This window comes from Triplophysa rosa, linkage group LG24 (assembly GCF_024868665.1).
Source record: "Triplophysa rosa linkage group LG24, Trosa_1v2, whole genome shotgun sequence".
Lineage (NCBI taxonomy): Eukaryota > Metazoa > Chordata > Actinopteri > Cypriniformes > Nemacheilidae > Triplophysa > Triplophysa rosa.
In genome coordinates this window covers 4,819,347-4,839,091 of record NC_079913.1, presented here as the reverse complement: position 1 = coordinate 4,839,091, position 19,745 = coordinate 4,819,347, and the positions used below count along the sequence as shown (strand labels likewise).

The 19,745-nt window shown below is 37.6% G+C and overlaps 1 protein-coding gene and 1 long non-coding RNA gene across 9 annotated transcripts in view; one reads left to right on the top strand and one right to left on the bottom strand.

Annotated features, from left to right (window-relative positions):
* LOC130547787 (uncharacterized) overlaps positions 1-1,767 on the top strand; it is a 41,828-nt gene extending 40,061 nt beyond the window's left edge. For 4 of the 5 annotated variants that reach the window (XR_008961932.1, XR_008961929.1, XR_008961926.1 and 1 more), the window contains 3 exons: positions 80-285; positions 414-447; positions 1,657-1,767. This is a non-coding gene — a long non-coding RNA (uncharacterized LOC130547787). The remainder of the gene's footprint in view (positions 1-79; positions 286-413; positions 448-1,656) is intronic. The other variant, XR_008961928.1, reaches the window with a different exon arrangement.
* Positions 1-19,745, bottom strand: part of cped1 (cadherin-like and PC-esterase domain containing 1) — a 42,451-nt gene that overhangs the window by 7,625 nt on the left and 15,081 nt on the right. For 3 of the 4 annotated variants that reach the window (XR_008961925.1, XM_057324080.1, XM_057324077.1), the window contains exons 10-17: positions 19,344-19,511; positions 18,985-19,089; positions 18,399-18,544; positions 17,439-17,512; positions 17,083-17,269; positions 15,262-15,430; positions 3,495-3,612; positions 1,638-1,774 (exon numbers count right to left, since the gene is read on the bottom strand). Coding sequence is in view for 3 of the 4 variants with exons in the window: in XM_057324080.1 (XP_057180063.1) it covers positions 1,638-1,774; positions 3,495-3,612; positions 15,262-15,430; positions 17,083-17,269; positions 17,439-17,512; positions 18,399-18,544; positions 18,985-19,089; positions 19,344-19,511 (1,104 nt within the window). In the remaining variant the exon portion in view is untranslated. The remainder of the gene's footprint in view (positions 1-1,637; positions 1,775-3,494; positions 3,613-15,261; positions 15,431-17,082; positions 17,270-17,438; positions 17,513-18,398; positions 18,545-18,984; positions 19,090-19,343; positions 19,512-19,745) is intronic. The other variant, XM_057324078.1, reaches the window with a different exon arrangement.

The window sequence follows — 19,745 nt, the reverse complement described above, 5'->3', positions numbered from 1 at the left end:
AGGCCTAGTTGAGGATTTGCATTTTATGAAACACCAAAGACAATGGTTTCAGTTAAATCATTATTTACTCTTGTTGCAGAAACATCACCTACATCTTCAATGGCCTAAAGGTCATTTCACGGCATTTTATTTTGGTAAATATTCCTGTAAACAGAGTTGAACTTTTGGTCAAGGCCTAGTTGAGGGCTTGCATTTTATAAATCACCAAGAACAATGGTTTTCCCAAAGTCCTCTTTACTTTTTTGCTGCAGAAACAATGTCACTTACTACTTGGATGGTTTAAAGGTGAGTAATTTAACCGCATTTCATTATTTGGAAAAATATTCTGTAAACCAAGTTAAACCTTTGATCAAAGCCTAGTTGAGGATTTGCTTTCACCAAGATTTGTTGAATCATATTTACACTTTTTCTAGAGAAACAATCACCTACATCTTGGATGGCCTAAAGGTAATTTAACAGCATTTTTTTCATTAGTCTAATACTCTGTAAACCAAAATAGTCTAAGCTGAAAGACTCTTAATTGTATTTGGTTGGAAATAAGCTGAAAGACTGTGTGAATTGTTAAATCCTCCACCTGTTGGCTTCTGTATTTGTGTCCTCCCAATACCACCAACTTTAAAGTTTCCCTTTTTGGATTTCTGTACAATGTTTTAAAAAGGAGTTCAACATAGTTAATGTGGCGTTTGCACAGTCAGACTTGACACTTTGACCCTGTTGCTGAGGTTTTTTTTTTGTTAAACAGGTGGTCTTTGTTGCGTTTGCTCATGTAGCTGCTGTGGTAGTTATTTTTCTTAGGTTGTTACGTGCCCTGTATTTGGCTACTGCATCCGTAGAATTAGGGTTTAACTAGTTGAATATTAGCCTAATATTTTCAGAAACCGCTGGTTAGGTTGTTAGCTTGCAAATCTTAAGGGTATGCCAGCCCAGGTAAGCCACCGGTTATGCTAGGGATTTTCAAACCTGTCCTGTATGACCCTTAGTCCTGCACATGTCTCCCATATCTGGTACCCGGTTTGGGTCTTGTAGCCTGATGTAACTCATGTCTTGAAGGACCACTTATGGTTTAAGTTCTTCAGATGCCTTGATTGATACCAGTGTACTATTTCTTTCCTTTATTCAGACGGAATACTGGTAATGCTTTAATACAGTGGTTATTAATTTTATTTTAATGTTGAGCTTGTGGTTGTTTCTGCTAATAACCTAATTTGAATCAGGTGAGTTAAGAGACTTCCAAAAGGGGGCAGTGCTCAGGATTACTGCTTCATAACTCTAGGGTAATTAACCTAAAGTAATTCTCTATCCTTTAGTGTGTTTGAGTTTACAGCAGTATTTCAGACTTAATTAAAATACATTGTTTTTGCTTTAGATGAAAAATATCAACCCAAGTAGCATGTGCTCACAGATATGGGTTTTTTCAATTAACTTGGTGTACTTGGAAAAACTTAACTTGTTAAAGTTTTGCATGTTAAATATGCACATTTTGTGTGTTTACCTTGTCTGACATGGTTTAGGGTTTTTCTACTACAGAGATCATTTGAATCTGATATATTCTGAGTGTCCCTCAAACCAGAGCTGATAACGGTTGTGATATGCTTCTGATCTGATTTTAAAGTACTTCTGTCTACTTGTGTCCTTACCTTTCTGTCCATCATGCAGGTTTGTAACTGAGGTTGGTCCAGCAAGGGGTGATAACAGCTGTCGGGTTGCCAGGTGACCTCTCTCCAGTCACAGGTCCTGTTGTCCGAACAGCTCAGACATGGAACAACCCAACGACCTGATGGAGATCAAACATTCTGACATTTTGTATGGCATTGTATGACTTTCATTATGTACTTGAACAAATGTGATTCATTTGTCTCTCTGAACTTCCAGGAGCAGAGTTGAGAACTACTAGGTTGTAAAATTTTGTATAAGGTAAGAAAAATGCCAGAACCGTTTTTGGCCGTATGGCTCCATAAATAACCTTATCTAAAAACCTTTTTCACAAAGTTCTTTAGATTGAAAGGTTCTTTGGGGAAACAAAAATGGTTTTCTATGGCATTGCTGCAAAGAACCTTTTGTAACAACTATTTTTAAGAGTAGATAATTTTTAGCTTTTTAATGCTTGTTGTTTCTGTAATGTAAGTTTTTAGAAATGACATCTGATTTGCACCTAATGATGCCAGTTTTAACTAAAGGCTAAAATACACCAGACTTTTGCTCAGATGTTTAGTCTGGATTTGTTGCCAAAAGTGTGTGCCAGTCTGCAGATTTGATCAGTTAGTGTTTCTATCTGAAACTTTCAAAAAGTCTGCAAGTGTATGTTAAAAAAATTATCTGTTCAGATTTTAAAAGTTGTGAAGTGTACACCACCCATAAATGTTTATCAAAATGAACAAAACATTCCAAGTGACTTGCAGTATGAAAAAGGTTTGTTTTAAATGTCCTGGATTCTAAAAGAATGTATAGGGAGGGTTTAGTCAGCATGAAAGTCCCAGACGGACAGCTAAAGTGGTTCCTTTGACTTTGCTCCACTGTTCTTGCCATAATTTGTTTTACTTCTGTAGCACTAACCTGATCATTCGTCAAACTCTAACCTTATCGTGTTAAATCTAAAGTTCAGCAGCTTAACATGTGCACAGAAGCTAAACTTTCAGGATAGATGCCCAACCTTTTCAGTAATAAATCATCCCAAGAAAGCAGCTTTGTCACAAATTGCCAAAATTTTGGTTCACCAGTCAACCTTTCCCATTCCCTACTACAAGTATGGACTACAAATCTTTGCAATGAGGATGTTTTAAAGCCAGCTCCCTTCATAGTAAAGTTATGTCTACAAAAGTATTTGCAAGGCCAAGACTCGCTGTATGAGTTACTACCCGCACAAGAGACCGAGGGCTTTAAATCTGACAGAGGAATGTTTCAGATTTGTGTTTTAGATACTTAACCCCCCCATCAGAAAATTCCTTGCTGTTCGGTGTAGATTTGTTTCCAAGCATGTGGTGTTTTGTATTTGGGTCTGTGTAGTGAACTACTGTATATGACATTGTTTAAAAACATGTTTTGTTCTTGTAATCTTTCATCAAAATGGTAAAGCCTTGCCTCTGTTATCAAACATCTTGAATAAAAGTCACGTTGTGTAAATAGTGATGGAATAAAATCAACATGAAAGCTATTTTATAGTTTAAACACTGTTTTGGTAACAAATCGTTAAAAGGGACAGTTCAGCAACTTGTTTAAAACCTGTAAAAGTGTTTTTGGTCCATAAAATGGGAGACAATGAGGGCTGATGTTGTTTGGTTAATATTCAAAATGTCTTTAAATTTTGGATTTGGTTTGGAATGACAAATATGGGTAAATGTTTTTTTGGGAGAGCTTTCTTTAACAAATGGTTAGTTAGATATTAAGATTCTTGTAGACAAAGGTTTCCTTTGAAAACCAAAGTATCTCACTTAAGTTGTATATTCCACTTAATGTATGTGATCTTAAATCTAGCCTAATTCAGGGCTAAAACATACCAGGCTCATCTCCTGATAAGCAAGGTGGCGGTGATGGCTGAGCTTCTTCTGATGATCTTATCCCTGGAACCGGCTCCAAACCGCAGGGCTGGTCTGGTCTGACCACCAGGCCACAGTCCTGCAGGTAAAACAAAGGTGAGTTTGATGTGTTTCATGATCGTTGCTCTTCTCTCATCCCTCAGACGATAAAACAAAGCTTTTATTGGTTATGAAGTTTCTGTTGCTTTTTCTACATGGACCCGTTTTCTCCCTCACAACCTTTGCTTTCATGTGTCTGTGTACAGCAGTCACGCTGCCCGTCGCCTTCCCTGTGCCCTTGGTCCTTGTAAGGGGTCAGAGGTCAAACAAACCTAACAGGCAAAGTAACATCGGCAAGCCTGCTCTGCCGACCCTCTAGGTCCCTCACGGGAGCCGTCGGGTCTGGCTCCACTTCAGAAGACCGGCAGCCCCACCCTGGACCGCCTCACTCTCTGATTTTCCCCCTTCCTTAGCACTTTGCACAGGGGCTTCTCGCGAACACGTAACATTCCCCAAGATCCCGCCGCAATTCTCGACAAAGTGCCACAAAACAACTTAACAGGGATTTTCTTGTTAGTACCTGCACACAGTGTGCGCATGCAAACACGGGCCGGCTTTTGATTCTGGCCAGGCCGACATAAATCAGCGAGCCCGACGGAAACCGCAATGCCCTTTATGCATCAGAGCCGGCAAAGTCAGCATCCCTCCGGAAAGGAAAACGCTTAAAATTGAACCACATTTGAAGTGTAAAAGATGATCAAATTTGTTCACGCTCTCCCCTGTCATCTTTCCATTCCTTGAAGAGGAAAATGGAATAGTTTCATCCAAGGGTCCTTTCAGCGGGAATGGTTTAGTAAGAGAGCGGTAGAACAATTCTTTAACACAGGAGAATAATGAATTATGAGAAAAATGTGCATAAACCTAAATGGCATGCGTCATGTATTTGAACCAAAATATGACAGAAAACTGTTTTAGTATATTCAGTATTGTAAGAAATATATTTATATAGAATCATCTTCATACTGAATGTCAGTGTGTGTGAGCATTTAAGTTCTAGCGGCTCTTGTGTCATTTACAAAGACCAGTGGCACGACTGTGTAATCTCCACTGATCAAAGCATGACACCGATAGAAAATCCTAGATTATTATTTCCGTACATTAGACCGTGCTCTCTGCAGACACAGGGGTCAAGTCGCTAAGCGGTTTTCACAGGCCCTTCAGATTCCTCAAGAACCCTCTCAACTCCTTTTTTTCGGCTGATTCTTAAGCTCCATGAGGAAGAGCGCGTACTTAAGAGTGCTGTGTTATAATAAGCCGCCACTGAAGACAAAGCCCTGCTTTTCTTTTGCTGTAGTGGAATGAAACATCAAAACGTACGAGCAGGAGATTAGCAGCTTTCCATCAGAGATGAAACATGTATAACCATCCCTGTGGGATCAGGTGACCCTCTGGGAACGATGAAGGTAAAGCAACTGTCTATCGAAAAAGGGGGAAGATGCAGACAAAGATGTTTCATATCAAGTATTTATCAAGCAATTTGAACTGTTTTTGATTTCTTTTAATGTACTTTACAATAAGGTTGTATTTGTTAATATTGGTAAATGCACTAGTTAACCCTTAAAATGCATGAGTGTTTCCCCAATCGTTATTACCTCGGGTTACCTTCCCATTTTTATCCTTCAATTATAAAACTTAAAAAAAAAAAAAAAGTTTTCCTTTTTTGTCTCGTGTTGAATTGGTGACCTCAAGGAATACTAAGGTGGAGGTCTAACTTCAAAAAATGAACGAGGGGGAGGGTAGTGAATGATGTCCAGGGTCACAAAAGACCCTAGGTGTGCATTTAAAGGGACAGTTCACCCAAAAATGAAAATACTCACCCTCATGTCATTTCATAACTGTATAAATTAGAAAGATATTTGGAAGAATGTTAGCAATTTTCACTTCTGGGACATGAGTTCATGTTGAGGATGAGTTAATTTTTGGGTGAACTATCCCTTAAAGGGTTAACTGGAACTAACAATGAATAATATAGTTTTTTTTAGCATTTGTTAATTATTTAATGCCAATACAATTATTCATGTTAGTTCAATGTGCATTAACTTATGTTAACAATTACAACTTGTGACTTAATTTCAGCATTTATTAATACAAATTTTAACATGAACTAAGATTAATAAATGCTATAGAAGTATTGTTCAGTGTTAGTTCATGTTAGCTAATGCATTAACTAATGTTAATAAATTAGTTCTTATTTTTGCGATAGGATAAAATGACAGAGGAATAATAATAATAATAATAATAATATAAAAAAGGATGCACACAAAATACGGCCTCTATGTGAGCCAAATTCAAACCACAATATGCTTGGAGCAAAACAAATTCAATCATCTCAAACTTAAGACTTCTTTCAATTTTACATAACTTTCTTTTGTAAACAAATGCTTAATTGTTGTTAAATATAAGTCTGACTGAAGCATTAAAGAGAACATACAATAGACACAAAAGTGCCTACATCTATGTAATGCAAAACCAAAAGTGTAATTAAAGTGAATGCATGATGAGAACTGCCATACAGATGTCCCCATCTGCTCATTCAGTCACATCTTTTGTTATGAAAGCCTGAAGTGGCTTTACAGTATTTAATGTAATCCTGTGGATTGCGAATTGTAATCCTATAGAATCGTCATGCTGTCGGCCAATCCCTCACACTACAGAAAGACTTTTGGATTTCATTTGAGCTTGTGGAAAACGGAGACAGCACAGGATTCAGAAAAATTCATTTTGTCTCTGCATGAAATACACCGCGAATTTTCAGAACTGTAAATAACAACTAGTAAATTTTACGCGTTAGTTAATTTGTTAACCTTTTGTTTGACCAGATGTTAAAAAATATTTTTTCATGTTTCAAAAAGAATTATGTAGAAAAAAGCTAAATAACCACTTAAGAATTAATTGTTAAGATTGAATCCAATTCATTTAACAATAATGCACAACGCCGTTTCTGAATGTTTTCTCTAACTGTGCACCAACATCATTGTAGTATTTCATTTCATTCCCTGCATAGCTATATTTATCTTCTGCAAGCAACTGCCCTCCTGTGTTTTGGACTGACCTACAAATACTTAAAAGGTACAAAAGTGAACAAGTTTGTATTTGATGAGATCAGTATATCCAGCTAATACAAACCACACAAGTGCAGAAATAAATATGGTTTGCTTCTCAGTACATGTAATTATTAATATTTGCCATTCTCTTATTATCTCAATGCTTTCCAGACCAGGATGAAATGTAGGGCACGTGGGGTCACGAGTTCATGACCTCTGATTGCATCACCAGTCACCGTCATCTGTTGTGGCATGGTCAGATCAAAGCTCGCGGATCTTTGAGTTCACGTGCTGTCGCACGCTTTGATTTCTTTCAGGGTCATACCGAAGAAGTGTTCGACAGCTGCCGATCAGATGAATTCGTGATGTAATGGAAGGTGGCAGATGGAATTCAGAGACGAGTCAAGTTTTATTAAAACATCTAAGCAATCAAACATGTGTGTCATCTGAGGAAGATACAATGATGTTAGAAGACAGACACGTGCTCGAGGCAAAAAAGGAAAGAGATAAGTAAGTGTTGAGCAGAATTTGACAAGTTTACATATAATATTTGCCTACATTTACATACATTTTACTTTTTTCAAACAAATAACCAACATAATCTTAAAGTGGCTAATTCGTATAATTTGTACAATTCATATAATTTAAAAAGATTAGGTTGTATCAAATGAAATAACATTTTACAATCACCCTGAGAATATGTATTCTTTTATTTATTCACTATATTCCAAATCAGAGCATACTGTACATAAAAAATATCATTGCGCTATAGTCACTTATCTCCTGTCCACTCTGGTTTTTTTCTTGCTTAGTCTCTTGTTCCTTTACACCTGAAGAACTGTGGCATCAGATAAGCATTTACCAATTTTAGTGAGGAAATGAGCTGAAGTCAAAGCTGTCAGTCTCATCTCTGCAGAACACACACTAACTTCCTCTGTAACGCGATACAGCTCTGTACCACCTGGGATGCACATTCACGACTCCTCGTGGCACACACACACAAAAGCAAAGTCCAAAAGCGCACAACTTTTCTGTCCTGTAAGCAAGATCCAACACACACAGCTGGTATTGCTTCATTGATGTGCAATCTCTCTGTAGGGGAGCTGAAGAACGGCAACAGGTCTGCACCATTCAGAAATGCAAGTGGAATATTTACTAGTGTGAATTTTCCAAGCCAGGGGAACAAATTGGACAAGGTCCGAAAATGCTGCAATGCTACTTTGTCCAAAATAAAGCGCTGCCAAAACAGGCCTTGATGTGTGCGAGAAGTCAATTGATTCAGGCAGCTACAAAGGCACCTAAAAGCCACTCATTTAGAAAAAATGTCAGCTATGCGTGTGTGATATGAGGGAAATTGGTGCACTAAATTAGTGTGGATGCTATGAAGGCAAAAAACAAACAAAGAACCACAAAAAAGTCAGAACCACGACACTCCCATTTGAAAAAGTGTACTACATTAGTACTTAAAGTGCTCGATTTTACACACCAACATGGTTTTGGGATGATTCACCAAAAATGGACAATTCTGTCATGAATTACTCCTCTAGTTGTTCCAAATCTGTATTTATTTCTTTGTTCGGTTGAACACAAAGAAAGATATTTGTAAGAATGTTAGCAACTGACAATTCAGAGGCACCATTGACTACCATTATTATGTAATTTTTTTGTTCTGTTGAACACAAAAGAAGATATTTTGAGGAATCTAGGAAAGCAAACAGTTCTTGGCACATACCATTTTAATTTTCCTTTCTTTGGTAGTCAATGGTGCCTCAGAAATGTCGGTTGCTAACATTCTTCCAAATATCTTTCTTTGTGTTTAACTGAACAAAGAAATTTAAACAGATTTGGAACAACTAGAGGAGTAATTCATGACAGAATTTTCATTTTTGTGTGGAGTATTCCTTTTAGATCATCTCAACTGTGCTATTTTGAGACACCATGAAAATAAGTACAAAAAACGATATTTTTAGTAGCCTATATTAAGTACAAAATGAATGTGTAACAATAGACCGTATTGTACTTGGTGCACTTTTTTTTTACCTTCGCTATACACACACAAACACACATTGCACATGGTCTAATAATTTGACCTTCCTTCCTTTAACAGACTCATGTGTAAAAATCCAGTCACATCCAAAAATGATCACATGGGTTCATATTTCTGTTATGATGCAAAATCCGTATAATGAATGTTTCTTCAGGATACGGGTAAGAGGGGGAAAAGGACAGGGATTGCATTCTGAGTTCAGGGATTTGAACAGATGGGAGGCATGACATCCAGTATTGCGTTTCCTCCATATACACACACAGATGTGCACGCGCATACAAGCACCTCATACATCTGCTTAATGAGACTCTGCCTTTATTCCGTTGCCTGCAATAAATAATAAATATCCTCTATAACTCATTTTTGGGAAACCCTGCAAGGCTGACGTCAACCAGAAAAATTGTCACAGGCCCTATGAATTTAAGTGACGGCCTACAACATCTCAAACCATACAGCCTGACAATGCCACATGAAGTGCGTCGAAAAATGTATTTTTGTGTAGAAACCACTCTGTTGTTATATCACAAACACACATTTAAATAAATGGCAAAAAGCTAAATCAAGAGAAAACTGAAAGAACACAGTGTTGGCAATGCAAGTGTGAAAACAAAGAAAATTCATCTCAATTTTAAAGTCCTGGCTCATGGATCAGATACCAGATGTCAATTACTAAACAAGGACAAGTCTTGTTCTCCGATTCATCCCTGGCCTGAACTCTTGTTATTCTCTCTCACGCAGAAATTAGGAGGCACACATTCTGAAAGGATCATTTGGGTGGGAGTTTATATATACTCGCTGTCCTGTGCCCTGCTGTGACCCCGGCGGTGCTGCGAGAGGTTAATCCTTGTGTGAGTGGACCTGATCTGACAGACTTCAAAAGCGGTGCTCCCGATCACGAGCGCTGCCACATAATCTCTTCAATTCCTGAGTGTCTGAGATGGAGAGAATGTGTGTGTGGTCCCGATCAAACCTACAGTGTGGGGACCTTCATTTTTTGACCTCCCCAAAACAGCTTACAAATCAAACTAAATGAATGTTTATTTGAAAATGTAAGAGGTTTTGTGATGGTTTGGTTTAGGGAATGGAATATACAGTTTGTACAGTATAAAAATCATGATGTCAATGGAAAGTGTGTGTGTGCAGAGAAAGAGAAAAGAGAGATTGTGATTGGGGCTTCTAAACTTTGACTGAAATCCAAAACAAATAATGCAGAAAGAAAAAAATGAGACTGATAAGCATATAATATTAGAAAAATAAGACACGGGAATATAAAACGAGGATTACCAAGACATGGAATGAAGTAAAAAATGATGAAGAAACATTTTCAGAATGAAAATATGGAAAACATGCAAGATATCTTACGGTCGACATGAAAAATCAAAGCGTTTTACTTCTGCAATGTAATGAGTTTCAGAGTGAAACAGGATATTCAGAAAACAGGGAGAGACTCGATTTTACCCATCAGGAATTGATTAGATGAAAAGTGGGCATTGTATACCAGAATGAAACCAGGTGGGGGTGGAAAAATAAGCTTGGTGACGTCAGGCAAAAAGTTGAAAGGTTTTTTTTGTTGTCCTAAAATGATGTGCACAAATTGTCCCCAAATGTCCAGATACGTGTAATGTATATATTGCCCAAGATCTATACACCTATTGAAAATGTTGCTTAATTTATTCAAGTAATCATGTTAAGATCACCTTAAACAACAACTATGCTTAAAAAACTCCCAATCTGATCTGCAGGACAAAACATCAAGATCTAAAGTCATGTGAACCTGGCACAGCATCAAATTGGCATTTGCCCCCAATAGTGCAACCAACCGCTAATAAAGTTGGGCATTATGGAATTCACCATCCGCAGTGCACTAGTTAGTTCCAGATGTGCGTGGACAGACACGGCATTCACAAAGCTGATGGTGAAAACGGTGGCAGTTTTCTACGCTAAGAAGGATTGTGGCTCAGGGTGGGTGATACTCCCAAACCGGTTCACATCAAAGCAGGATTAAACGCTCCTGACAACCTAAGGAAATCAGCATTTAACTCTCTATCGCCATATCGACCGCCGTAGGGTATGCGGAGGAAACGGCGTTATATTTCTTAGAGCTCCGAGGCCAGATGCTTTATTTTAATAGGTGAACTTATCGTCACAGAACATGGAGACAGTCACTACAGACAAGTCAACTGAAAAAATTCAAGGATCTTAACATAGGAGACTTCAACGAAGCCATCAACGTTAAAAATCTCATAGACTTATGCTGAAGGAGGGATCCGAGATGTGTCTAGGGAACACAACTTCAGAGACCTGCAGTCAAGGAGCTTAGTAAGCAATCTCCAGCATCCACCAAAACACCCTAGCAACACATACATGGACATGAACCACTTACAATTCCCGCGAAACGGGACACATTGCAAACCAAATCTGACAATATAGAGCATATTTCACAGTAGGCACCGCCCCCAAATCCCTTCATTAAATTTACCTGATTCTGCAAATATTTGAAGAAAATGACTATTTTAGCACACACTATAATCATTAGACCATTAGAACTCGCTTTTGTTTGTTTATTTTGATTAAAAGATAAAAGTGAACGCTGCGCTACATGGAAACAAAGGGACAGACGGTGTGCATGTGTGTATACACTGATACAACCCCTCGTGGGTGGGAGTAATGAATGTTTGCATAACTGTCATCATGCCCGTGTCTTCAACTAATTAAAAATCAAATTGCCCAACAATCAGGCAACATTTTGCATTAGCTTGACAATACAGTGTTCTGAGAAACTCGAGAGAACTTCAAAGCTCCGCTGGGTGAATGGAGCTTGTGTTTTGGAGGGGGGTGCCGGTTGTCCTCTACCCCCACCCAATTTACAGACATCCAGCTCTGACCATCACGGTGCTTTCACTGACCCATTAAGGTGGGGGGGACATGAAAAGAGAACAGACGATAGAGTACTTGGTAGGGGAAATAAGTCCAGGTGGTTTTTAGGAGTCGGTGAAATGAGATGAACATATTTACATCTTAAAACTCAGCACACGGTTGTTGTTTGGATTACTTTAACAGTTAGGTTGTCAATATATTGATATAATTATTGAAATAATCTCATGAGTGAAAAATGTAAATCTTGTGCTGAAATTTGCATTTACATCCAAATTAATTAGTTGAAGACACGGGCATGATGACAGTTATGCAAACATTCATTACTCCCACCCATGAGGGGTTGTATCAGTGTATACACACATGCACACCGTCTGTCCCTTTGTTTCCATGTAGCGCAGCTTTTATCTTTTAATAAAAAAAGTTAAAAAATAAATAAAATAAAATAAAATAAAAGCCCTCTAACACTAATCCTCTCTCTTTCAACAGGTAGTGGTCTAGCTTTTGTTGAAACCAGTAACTTTGTATTGGCACCCATTGCTCCTGTATGACATATCGCTTATTGCTCCCTGAACTCTTTGTAAGTCGCTTTGGATAAAAGCGTCTGCTTAAATGACTACATGTAAATGTTATAATGTAGTTTGACCATTGGCACATACTGTACATAATTGTACTCAGACACTTGTTGTAATGTAAAATATCAAATTAGACAAATGGATTATCTCCGATTAAACAAATAATTAACGTGCATTATTACAAAATAAACGTAATAAATAAACAACAACTCAAAGTAATCATATTAAGAAACACACATGAAAAGACCACAGCAAATCATAAGCCGAGATAAAAAACAATCTCTGTCTTTCTATTTGTTTTACTCTTTTTCCTTAGGTTGAGGTCAGAAAAATCAGGTTTCCAACATGCATTGGTTTAACACAACGCAGCGTCTCTTGAAAAATCCTTCCGCTCCTAACAGACCGTTACATTCAAAAGCACTTCATCTGTTTTACAACGTACCGCATCGAAAAGGTTACACTACTTAAGAAATACCTCATCTCTATGCAGTGCCAAAGGGACACAGAATATGTCCCCTCTCCTAATTACCGACTCCATAAACCCGAAAGACGCAGCAGTGTGCCAAACAAATGGAGGTGCACATCCCAGCTGGAGTGTGCTTTAGGAACTAGGGGTCAGTTGACTAATGACACCACCAGACGAAGGTCCTGAAAATCCACATCCGAAGGACCAGACCAGAGATCTTTCTCTCCATTCTCAAGCAGTTAAAGTGCAAAATAATGATCCACCCCATCAAGACAGCTGAGGTTCACATTTAAGGGAACACTTCACCCAAGTCATGTTTTCCTGTAGATCAATTTATAGGCCATGGCATTGGAAGTGCAATGATATACGTACAGATTTTGGATAACCTCATGGTTAAATGACAGAATTTTCATTTTTGATCCAATCACACATGCTAATCTAATTGGTCTGCTTGTTGTCACAGATGAAGAGGGATGAGGGATAATTGTTGCCGCCTTAGACCTTTGATGGGTGCTGAAGTTTCTAATGGCAAACAGAGAAAGCGTTGAGAGGGTGGGCATAGATGTCAACATGCTGTGCTTCAAAAGAATTCCACCTCCCTGTCCACTAACGCTTTCCACAGCAGAGTATGGAAGGCCAGCGAGATGCTCCGAGTGTCATATGTTAACGGGCCAGAATGAATGTTTCTGTGTTTTAGGCATTCCCCATCAAACAGGAAACGACTAACATTCTCTAAAAGTTCTCTTAAAATGATCAAAAAACATTCTTGCTTTCATGTTACAAGAGCATTTTGTCAATAACATGTCATTGCTAAACATTATGAAAATGTTGTTTTACATCGTTACTGAATGTTTTTAAAAAGTTGCACAAGTAATGTTCTTTTTTTATAACTTAAAGGTCCAACGTGTCATTTTTTGGTGGATCTATTGACAGAAATGCAATGTAACCTTACATAATGAAGCGTTATGTTTTTATTACCCCAAAATGAGCTATTTCTATCTACATACACCACGGGTCCCCTTGCATGGAATTTGGCATGTTGTTTCTATACAGTAGCCCTAAACGGACAAACTACAGAGCGCGTTTCGTAAATATGCAGTTATCTCCTTCGGCAAAGCAGCGAAAACATGACGACATCTTAGTTCTGTGTCAGCCACCGTAGTGCTTCGAAAGGGAAGGGTGGAGTGAACCGTTTGTTGCAATTCGCAACCTCAACCCCAAGACACCGCTAAATTTCATACACTGGACCTTTAACGTCAATTTTGCAAAAACGTTCTCCGAACATATTTTTGCAAGCAGTGTCCACCCCAACACGGTGCATATTGTGAAATCTGTACAACACAACTGACGGACGACAGACATTATACTGAAAAAACGTGTCTCGGATGATCTAGCTAGATGAAGTTCAGAATAGTGTATTGAAGGAAGTTAAAATAAAATGAGTTATGAACTTGTTTGAATTTTGAAATAAGGCCACAGACCAACGTTTGATTTGTTTTCGACGGCAAACGTGATAAAATGCTCGATTCCAAGCCTGCCTTCCCTCCCCAGGCCCTTCAGGGACCAAAGAATATTAATGAAGGAATGTCATAGGAAAGGAAAGATCTTTAGATACGAGCCGGACACACTTAGTTGTGAGAGTTCAAACATTTTCATTGTTTTCTCAATTTCTTGAATCTATTAAAAAAAGCTCGATCAAATCACTTGCTGGGTTTGGAAACTCAGAATTCCTTTTCATCTTAAACTGAAAAACACTTCGATCTCACATATATCCTTCTCATTTTTATGCTTGATAAACAACAACGAAAAAGAAGAGGTTCACATCTTCAGAGCTCCTGCTTCTGTCGTCACCTCATTGCAGGAGAATCACAGCCATAAAACACTCTCATTATACAGATCCTAACTCTCTTTCTCATTCACTCCTGTCATACGCTAAATCACTTTGATCAGTAAAGCATGAGTTCCACCAATACACAATATAAACCAACATGAATACTGCACAAACACATGCACACACAATATGAGTCGCTGTCAGTCTCCACAAGCCTATGATCACTGCTATCAGCTTCCACTGAAACCTGAGCATCCACGAGGAAGAAAGTGACGATGTGTGTGAGTAAGACAGACTGAAAACTAAACTTTCTTGTATGATTAAAGCAGCTCTCTTATGTTTTTATCTGTGCGTGTACATCTACTTACCTACCTACAGTCACCGTGATAGCAGGTTCACAATACATATGCATATTATATACACCATTTTTTATACAGGGACAATAAAGTCATTAGTTTACTACGAAGTATTTCCTTAAATAATGGCTTTTATAAATTATAATGTGATTATTAGTTGGCTATTGAGGATAATTACAAATTTGGGAAGGCGGATCAGATTTGCATTCAAAATACATGAAACGAACCCAAATCCCAATGTGTAAAATCATCTGGATTCATTCTTGCTTCACATTTTGCATCAAGACTATATGGAAGCATATAGAGAAGTTTTGATCGACGTACTAGCCGTCTGGAAAATCTTGGACATTTTTAAAGTCAATTTACAAGATAAAGGGTCTGAATGAATTCATCAAGAATGCTGACAAATTCTTCTTCGAGATGTGTGCCTGGCTGTGAGCTCTAGGGAGGTGCATGTATGAGCGTGCACGTGTGTATGAAGGTTTGTCCCGCGTACCTGCACAAAGCTGCACATCACATACTCATCAAACATTGGCAGGCTGGGCCTGCTTTCACGGTATATATGAAGAGTGTATATCGTCATGACAACGGGCTCGGCTGCTGATTCGTCCGTCACCAGAATGTTGATTCTGCTGTTGCCCAGGCCAACCGGGTAGTTTGCCATCCTGAAGGAAACAGAGGAGAGTTCTGAGGAAACTCGGCGTACCCGGTTATATGCGTACGCCCGCATAAACACACACGTTTCAGTTTGGGGTTATTCGTGTTGTGACAGGGAGGAGGATTAGGGTGGATTAAACTGGGTATACAGTAATTCAACAGGTGACCCCCTCGCTCACTTTTAAACAGAGCTGTGCATTCACCAAACCTTAAGAACGGGACTGCAGCAAGTTGGCTTGGAAACTCTCTGCTTTTTATAATTGTTTTAAACTATTTTTCAGATACATTAAGGTAAAAAGCATATGCAGTTGTTTCCTTAGCGACTTAATTCTACCAGATGTGAAAAAATGACTTATAAAATATATATATAAAAATCAGTGCTGACAAACGATTAATCGTGATTAATTACATCCAGAATAAAAGTTTGCTTTTACATAATATATGTCTGTGTACTGTGCATATTAATGTTGTATTTATAAACTCATACATATGCATGCATATATTTAAGAAAAATATAAAAATTAATAAACGTTTATACAATTTCAATTATTGGTATATATAAATAGATATATTTAAATATTTCTTAAATATATACAGTATACATATATGTGTATGTTTTTGTGTTTATAAATACACAGAACTATATTATGTAAACACAAACTTTTATTCTGGATGCGATTAATCACGTTTAATCGTTTGACAGCCCAACAAAATATAATCAAAAATATTTTTTGTTATTTTATTTAAAATCTAAACGGTGTAACATAATTCTGAAATCAGCAAAAAACTGTATTCTTTTATAATTACAATATGCAGTTTTTATAAATTCACATTAATAACAGGCTATTCTTGTTACTGGAACATTTCTAACTAAAAAAAGGCAAAAATGTGATTCAAATTGGTGTAAAATGTCAAATAAATATTTACACGTTCGCTTATGTTCAAGTAAAGTTTAAACTAACTTTGTTAGGAACAAAATATTATTTGACAGCTACCCATTTAACACCTAACATTTATTACTGAATAAGAAATAATGTATGATATAATCATGTGTCCATCATCTTAAAATCTGCGAGCATTAGAGTTTACAGGCTGTAGAGTCTAATAGACTGTAATCAGGGATTGTGTGTGTTGAGAATGTGTGTGTGATCTGCCAGGCATGGGAAAGCAAATTCAGAAATTAATCTGATAAATCAATCAAACGTTGAGGTGAGTTTGAGCTGACACATAAGAAGCCAGATCTGATTACCTAGAAAAAAGCCCTACCGTACGGCAGGCTCTTTGTTCATTGTTTCCCAGCTAAACCTGCTGTGTTTAACAACACCGTGCAGGCTGTACGCCCAAGCAAAATGAAACTTTCTCCAATTTATTTATTATTTATTATAATTTGGTCAAATTAACTTTGTATTGCAGCACTTACGTAATATTGAATTAAATAATTTATGTCACTGTATGTAAATCTTAATATAAGTTCATACCATACATTTGTCTGCTCGCTGGATTGTAAACATTTAATTGGTTTAATTCCAACGTGCCATCTCAAGCACAATGTTATGAATTGCGGTTATTTAAGAAAAAAGCATTTTTTTATCATGCAAAACAATTATTACAATAGACTGGCTGTTAGGTTTGTGGTTACACCGTGGTGTGCGATGTTTACCCGGGTCCACGATGTTCATCCAAGTGAATGTGGCAGTGTGGGCTGACCGGTTCTGGCCTGATCCAAATGGTGATCACATCAAAAGGAACCTCGGCTCGGTATTCTTTTACCCACGCGTTAAACGCTGGCATCAGTACCATCGGAGGGTCTGTGTACAGCTGCCTTAAGTGAGGATCAACACATCTCCCTAAAGAACAGGAGAACGGCACATTTAATATCACAGATTTTTTATTACATGTCATATGTTATGTGCATTTGTAATTCTTAAAATATTTTATAAGGGATATAGTCAGGTAAACATGTTACCGCAGTAAGAATAAATCATTATGGGATGTCTAGTCAAGACAACATCTTACCTTTTTGTGATCTGTCTTCCGATTGGTCTGGATGTGTCTCACCATGCCTCCGGTTTTTTAGGTCATCGAAGCTGCTGAAAATATGAAAAACACAGTCACTTCATATCATGATTTTAATAATGCAGGTGTTTGGAAAACGGAACATTAGCACAGTGTTTTTATTTATAGTAAAGTCAAGAATTTCAATGATATTTTAACCAATTCATAAAATGCACTAAACCATTATATTATTGTCAACATGTGCCAGTTTTTACCGTCGCCAGCCAGATGCAGATAATTTAACTCCATCTATTCAACATAAACACACATTTAAGAGGTGTGGGCGTACCTGAGACTGACATGGGATCAGTGTGCTGACACACTCAAAGACATTATAACCAAAGGGAAAAAAATGTGTTTAAAAATAATTTAAGAATCGTCCATTTCGGGGCAGAATGAAAATTCGGAAAATAGAGGGAGATTTTAGAAGACACACAATTTCACACATTGTTGCCGATGTCCTGTAAAATCAGTCAGACGGGTGTGTCAATTTGCACGCACCAACCAGAAGAGCAATTGTTCGGAATAAAAGGGCTTTGCATTTTCTTATCTATTCTTTCTGGACCATGAGAGAAAGCGAGAGCGAATTTTGCAAAACAAAATAAAAGTGATAAATAAAAGGAAGACTTCAGGAGGTTTGGGAATAATTGTAGGAGAAAGACTGTAAAAAGAATGTTTTTACTGGACTGGAAATGACCCAAAGGCTCCATTTAACAAGAATCCAGTCAGTGCAGGACTGAAGAAGACTTTTTTGTAACAGAACCATTTGTAATAAGATGATCTCCAGACCCTTGCAAAAGTTTCGCATGCCTGCAGCACAATTCATCTCATCACTTGAATAAAGATCAAGACGTTGATCTGGGGAATCTGCTAAATCTGTTTGCATGAATTTGTACGTGTGTGTATGTGTGCGTGTTTTACCATCCGGTCTGATTTCTTCTCGTGTAATAAAGGCTGAGCTCCTGGAGCAGGGCCATGAGAGCTGGTCGCCATCCATCATCCTGGACACTGAGGGACCTCAGGATTAGATCATGATGGAGATCATCAGAAGGAGATATAGGGTACAGCTGCCAACACACAAAGCATGAAAAAATATTTATTAGAAAGAAAATCCAAAGACACAGTTCTTATTTTTTTATGAAAAAGAATACATAAAGTATTCTGAACAACTGTTAATTATTATTATTTTAAATTTAAAGAAACAAAAATGATAACGGTAACATTATGGTGGTTGGATTTATTACATCCATATGTAGGCTACTGCATTCATATTTATTTCACAATAAATCGCACTATAGAAGCAACAAGCTCCTAAGCATTTCCTTCCAAAACGACAAATAATTGCACGACTTTGTGTTTTCAAATAAGGGTAATTCTTCCCCTAATATAAAATCTTAATAACAGTATTCGAAGACCCTTCATTATTAGCTATTTTATGGGCATCACACAGACAGCATGTGCTTATAAAGTGAAGAAAATGGGTTTGTGCAATAAGATGTGTGTTTACCAGTTGAAAAGGCCCTGATGTCTTGAGGTGTTGGTTAAACTGCTGCAGTAAATAAAGTTCATCTGGAGGCAGACACAGACTGTTTGGCCAATCACAGCCACCGTTCTGAAGCATAAATTTGAATTATTAGACAGGAACACTAGAAACTGTTGATATGCATGCTAAAATGCACTTTCATAAGAAATGCATAACAAATAAGAAAAGGTAAAACAATCATAGTGTTTGTAAAAATGCCCACATGACACACAGCAAAATCGTTTATTTACTTTATTTCTGATTTTTTAACTAAATACATATGTTTATTCTGAATTTATTTCATATTAAGTATGATCTTATTAAAACTAGCAGTGACGTTTAACCTTTAGTTGGTTCTGTTCCTGTGTACTGAGCGAGGGACTGGCCCCCATAGCCTCACTGTTGCATGCTGGGAAAAGCAGTTTCAATACATCCTCCAGCATGGTTTCTTTGGTGATCTGTCCATCAAAGTGAGGGTCTCTCATTCCGTCAAAATGGAGATCTGTTCGAAGCTGCGACGAAAAGATAAGATGCTTCAAAAATCATGAAAAAACAAGAGCATGAGTGTAGTTATGCTGCCATCTAGTGGCCACGTTTTAACAAGGTTTGAAATCATGTTTTTTCTGACACTTTGACCAGTCGATGACTTAATGTCTTTTTGTCTAAAAAAAGGTATGGAACAGTAAAAACTTACAAATAAATGTGAAATACTTTAAAATGGAGACAAAACAAGTCTAGGAGCAGAA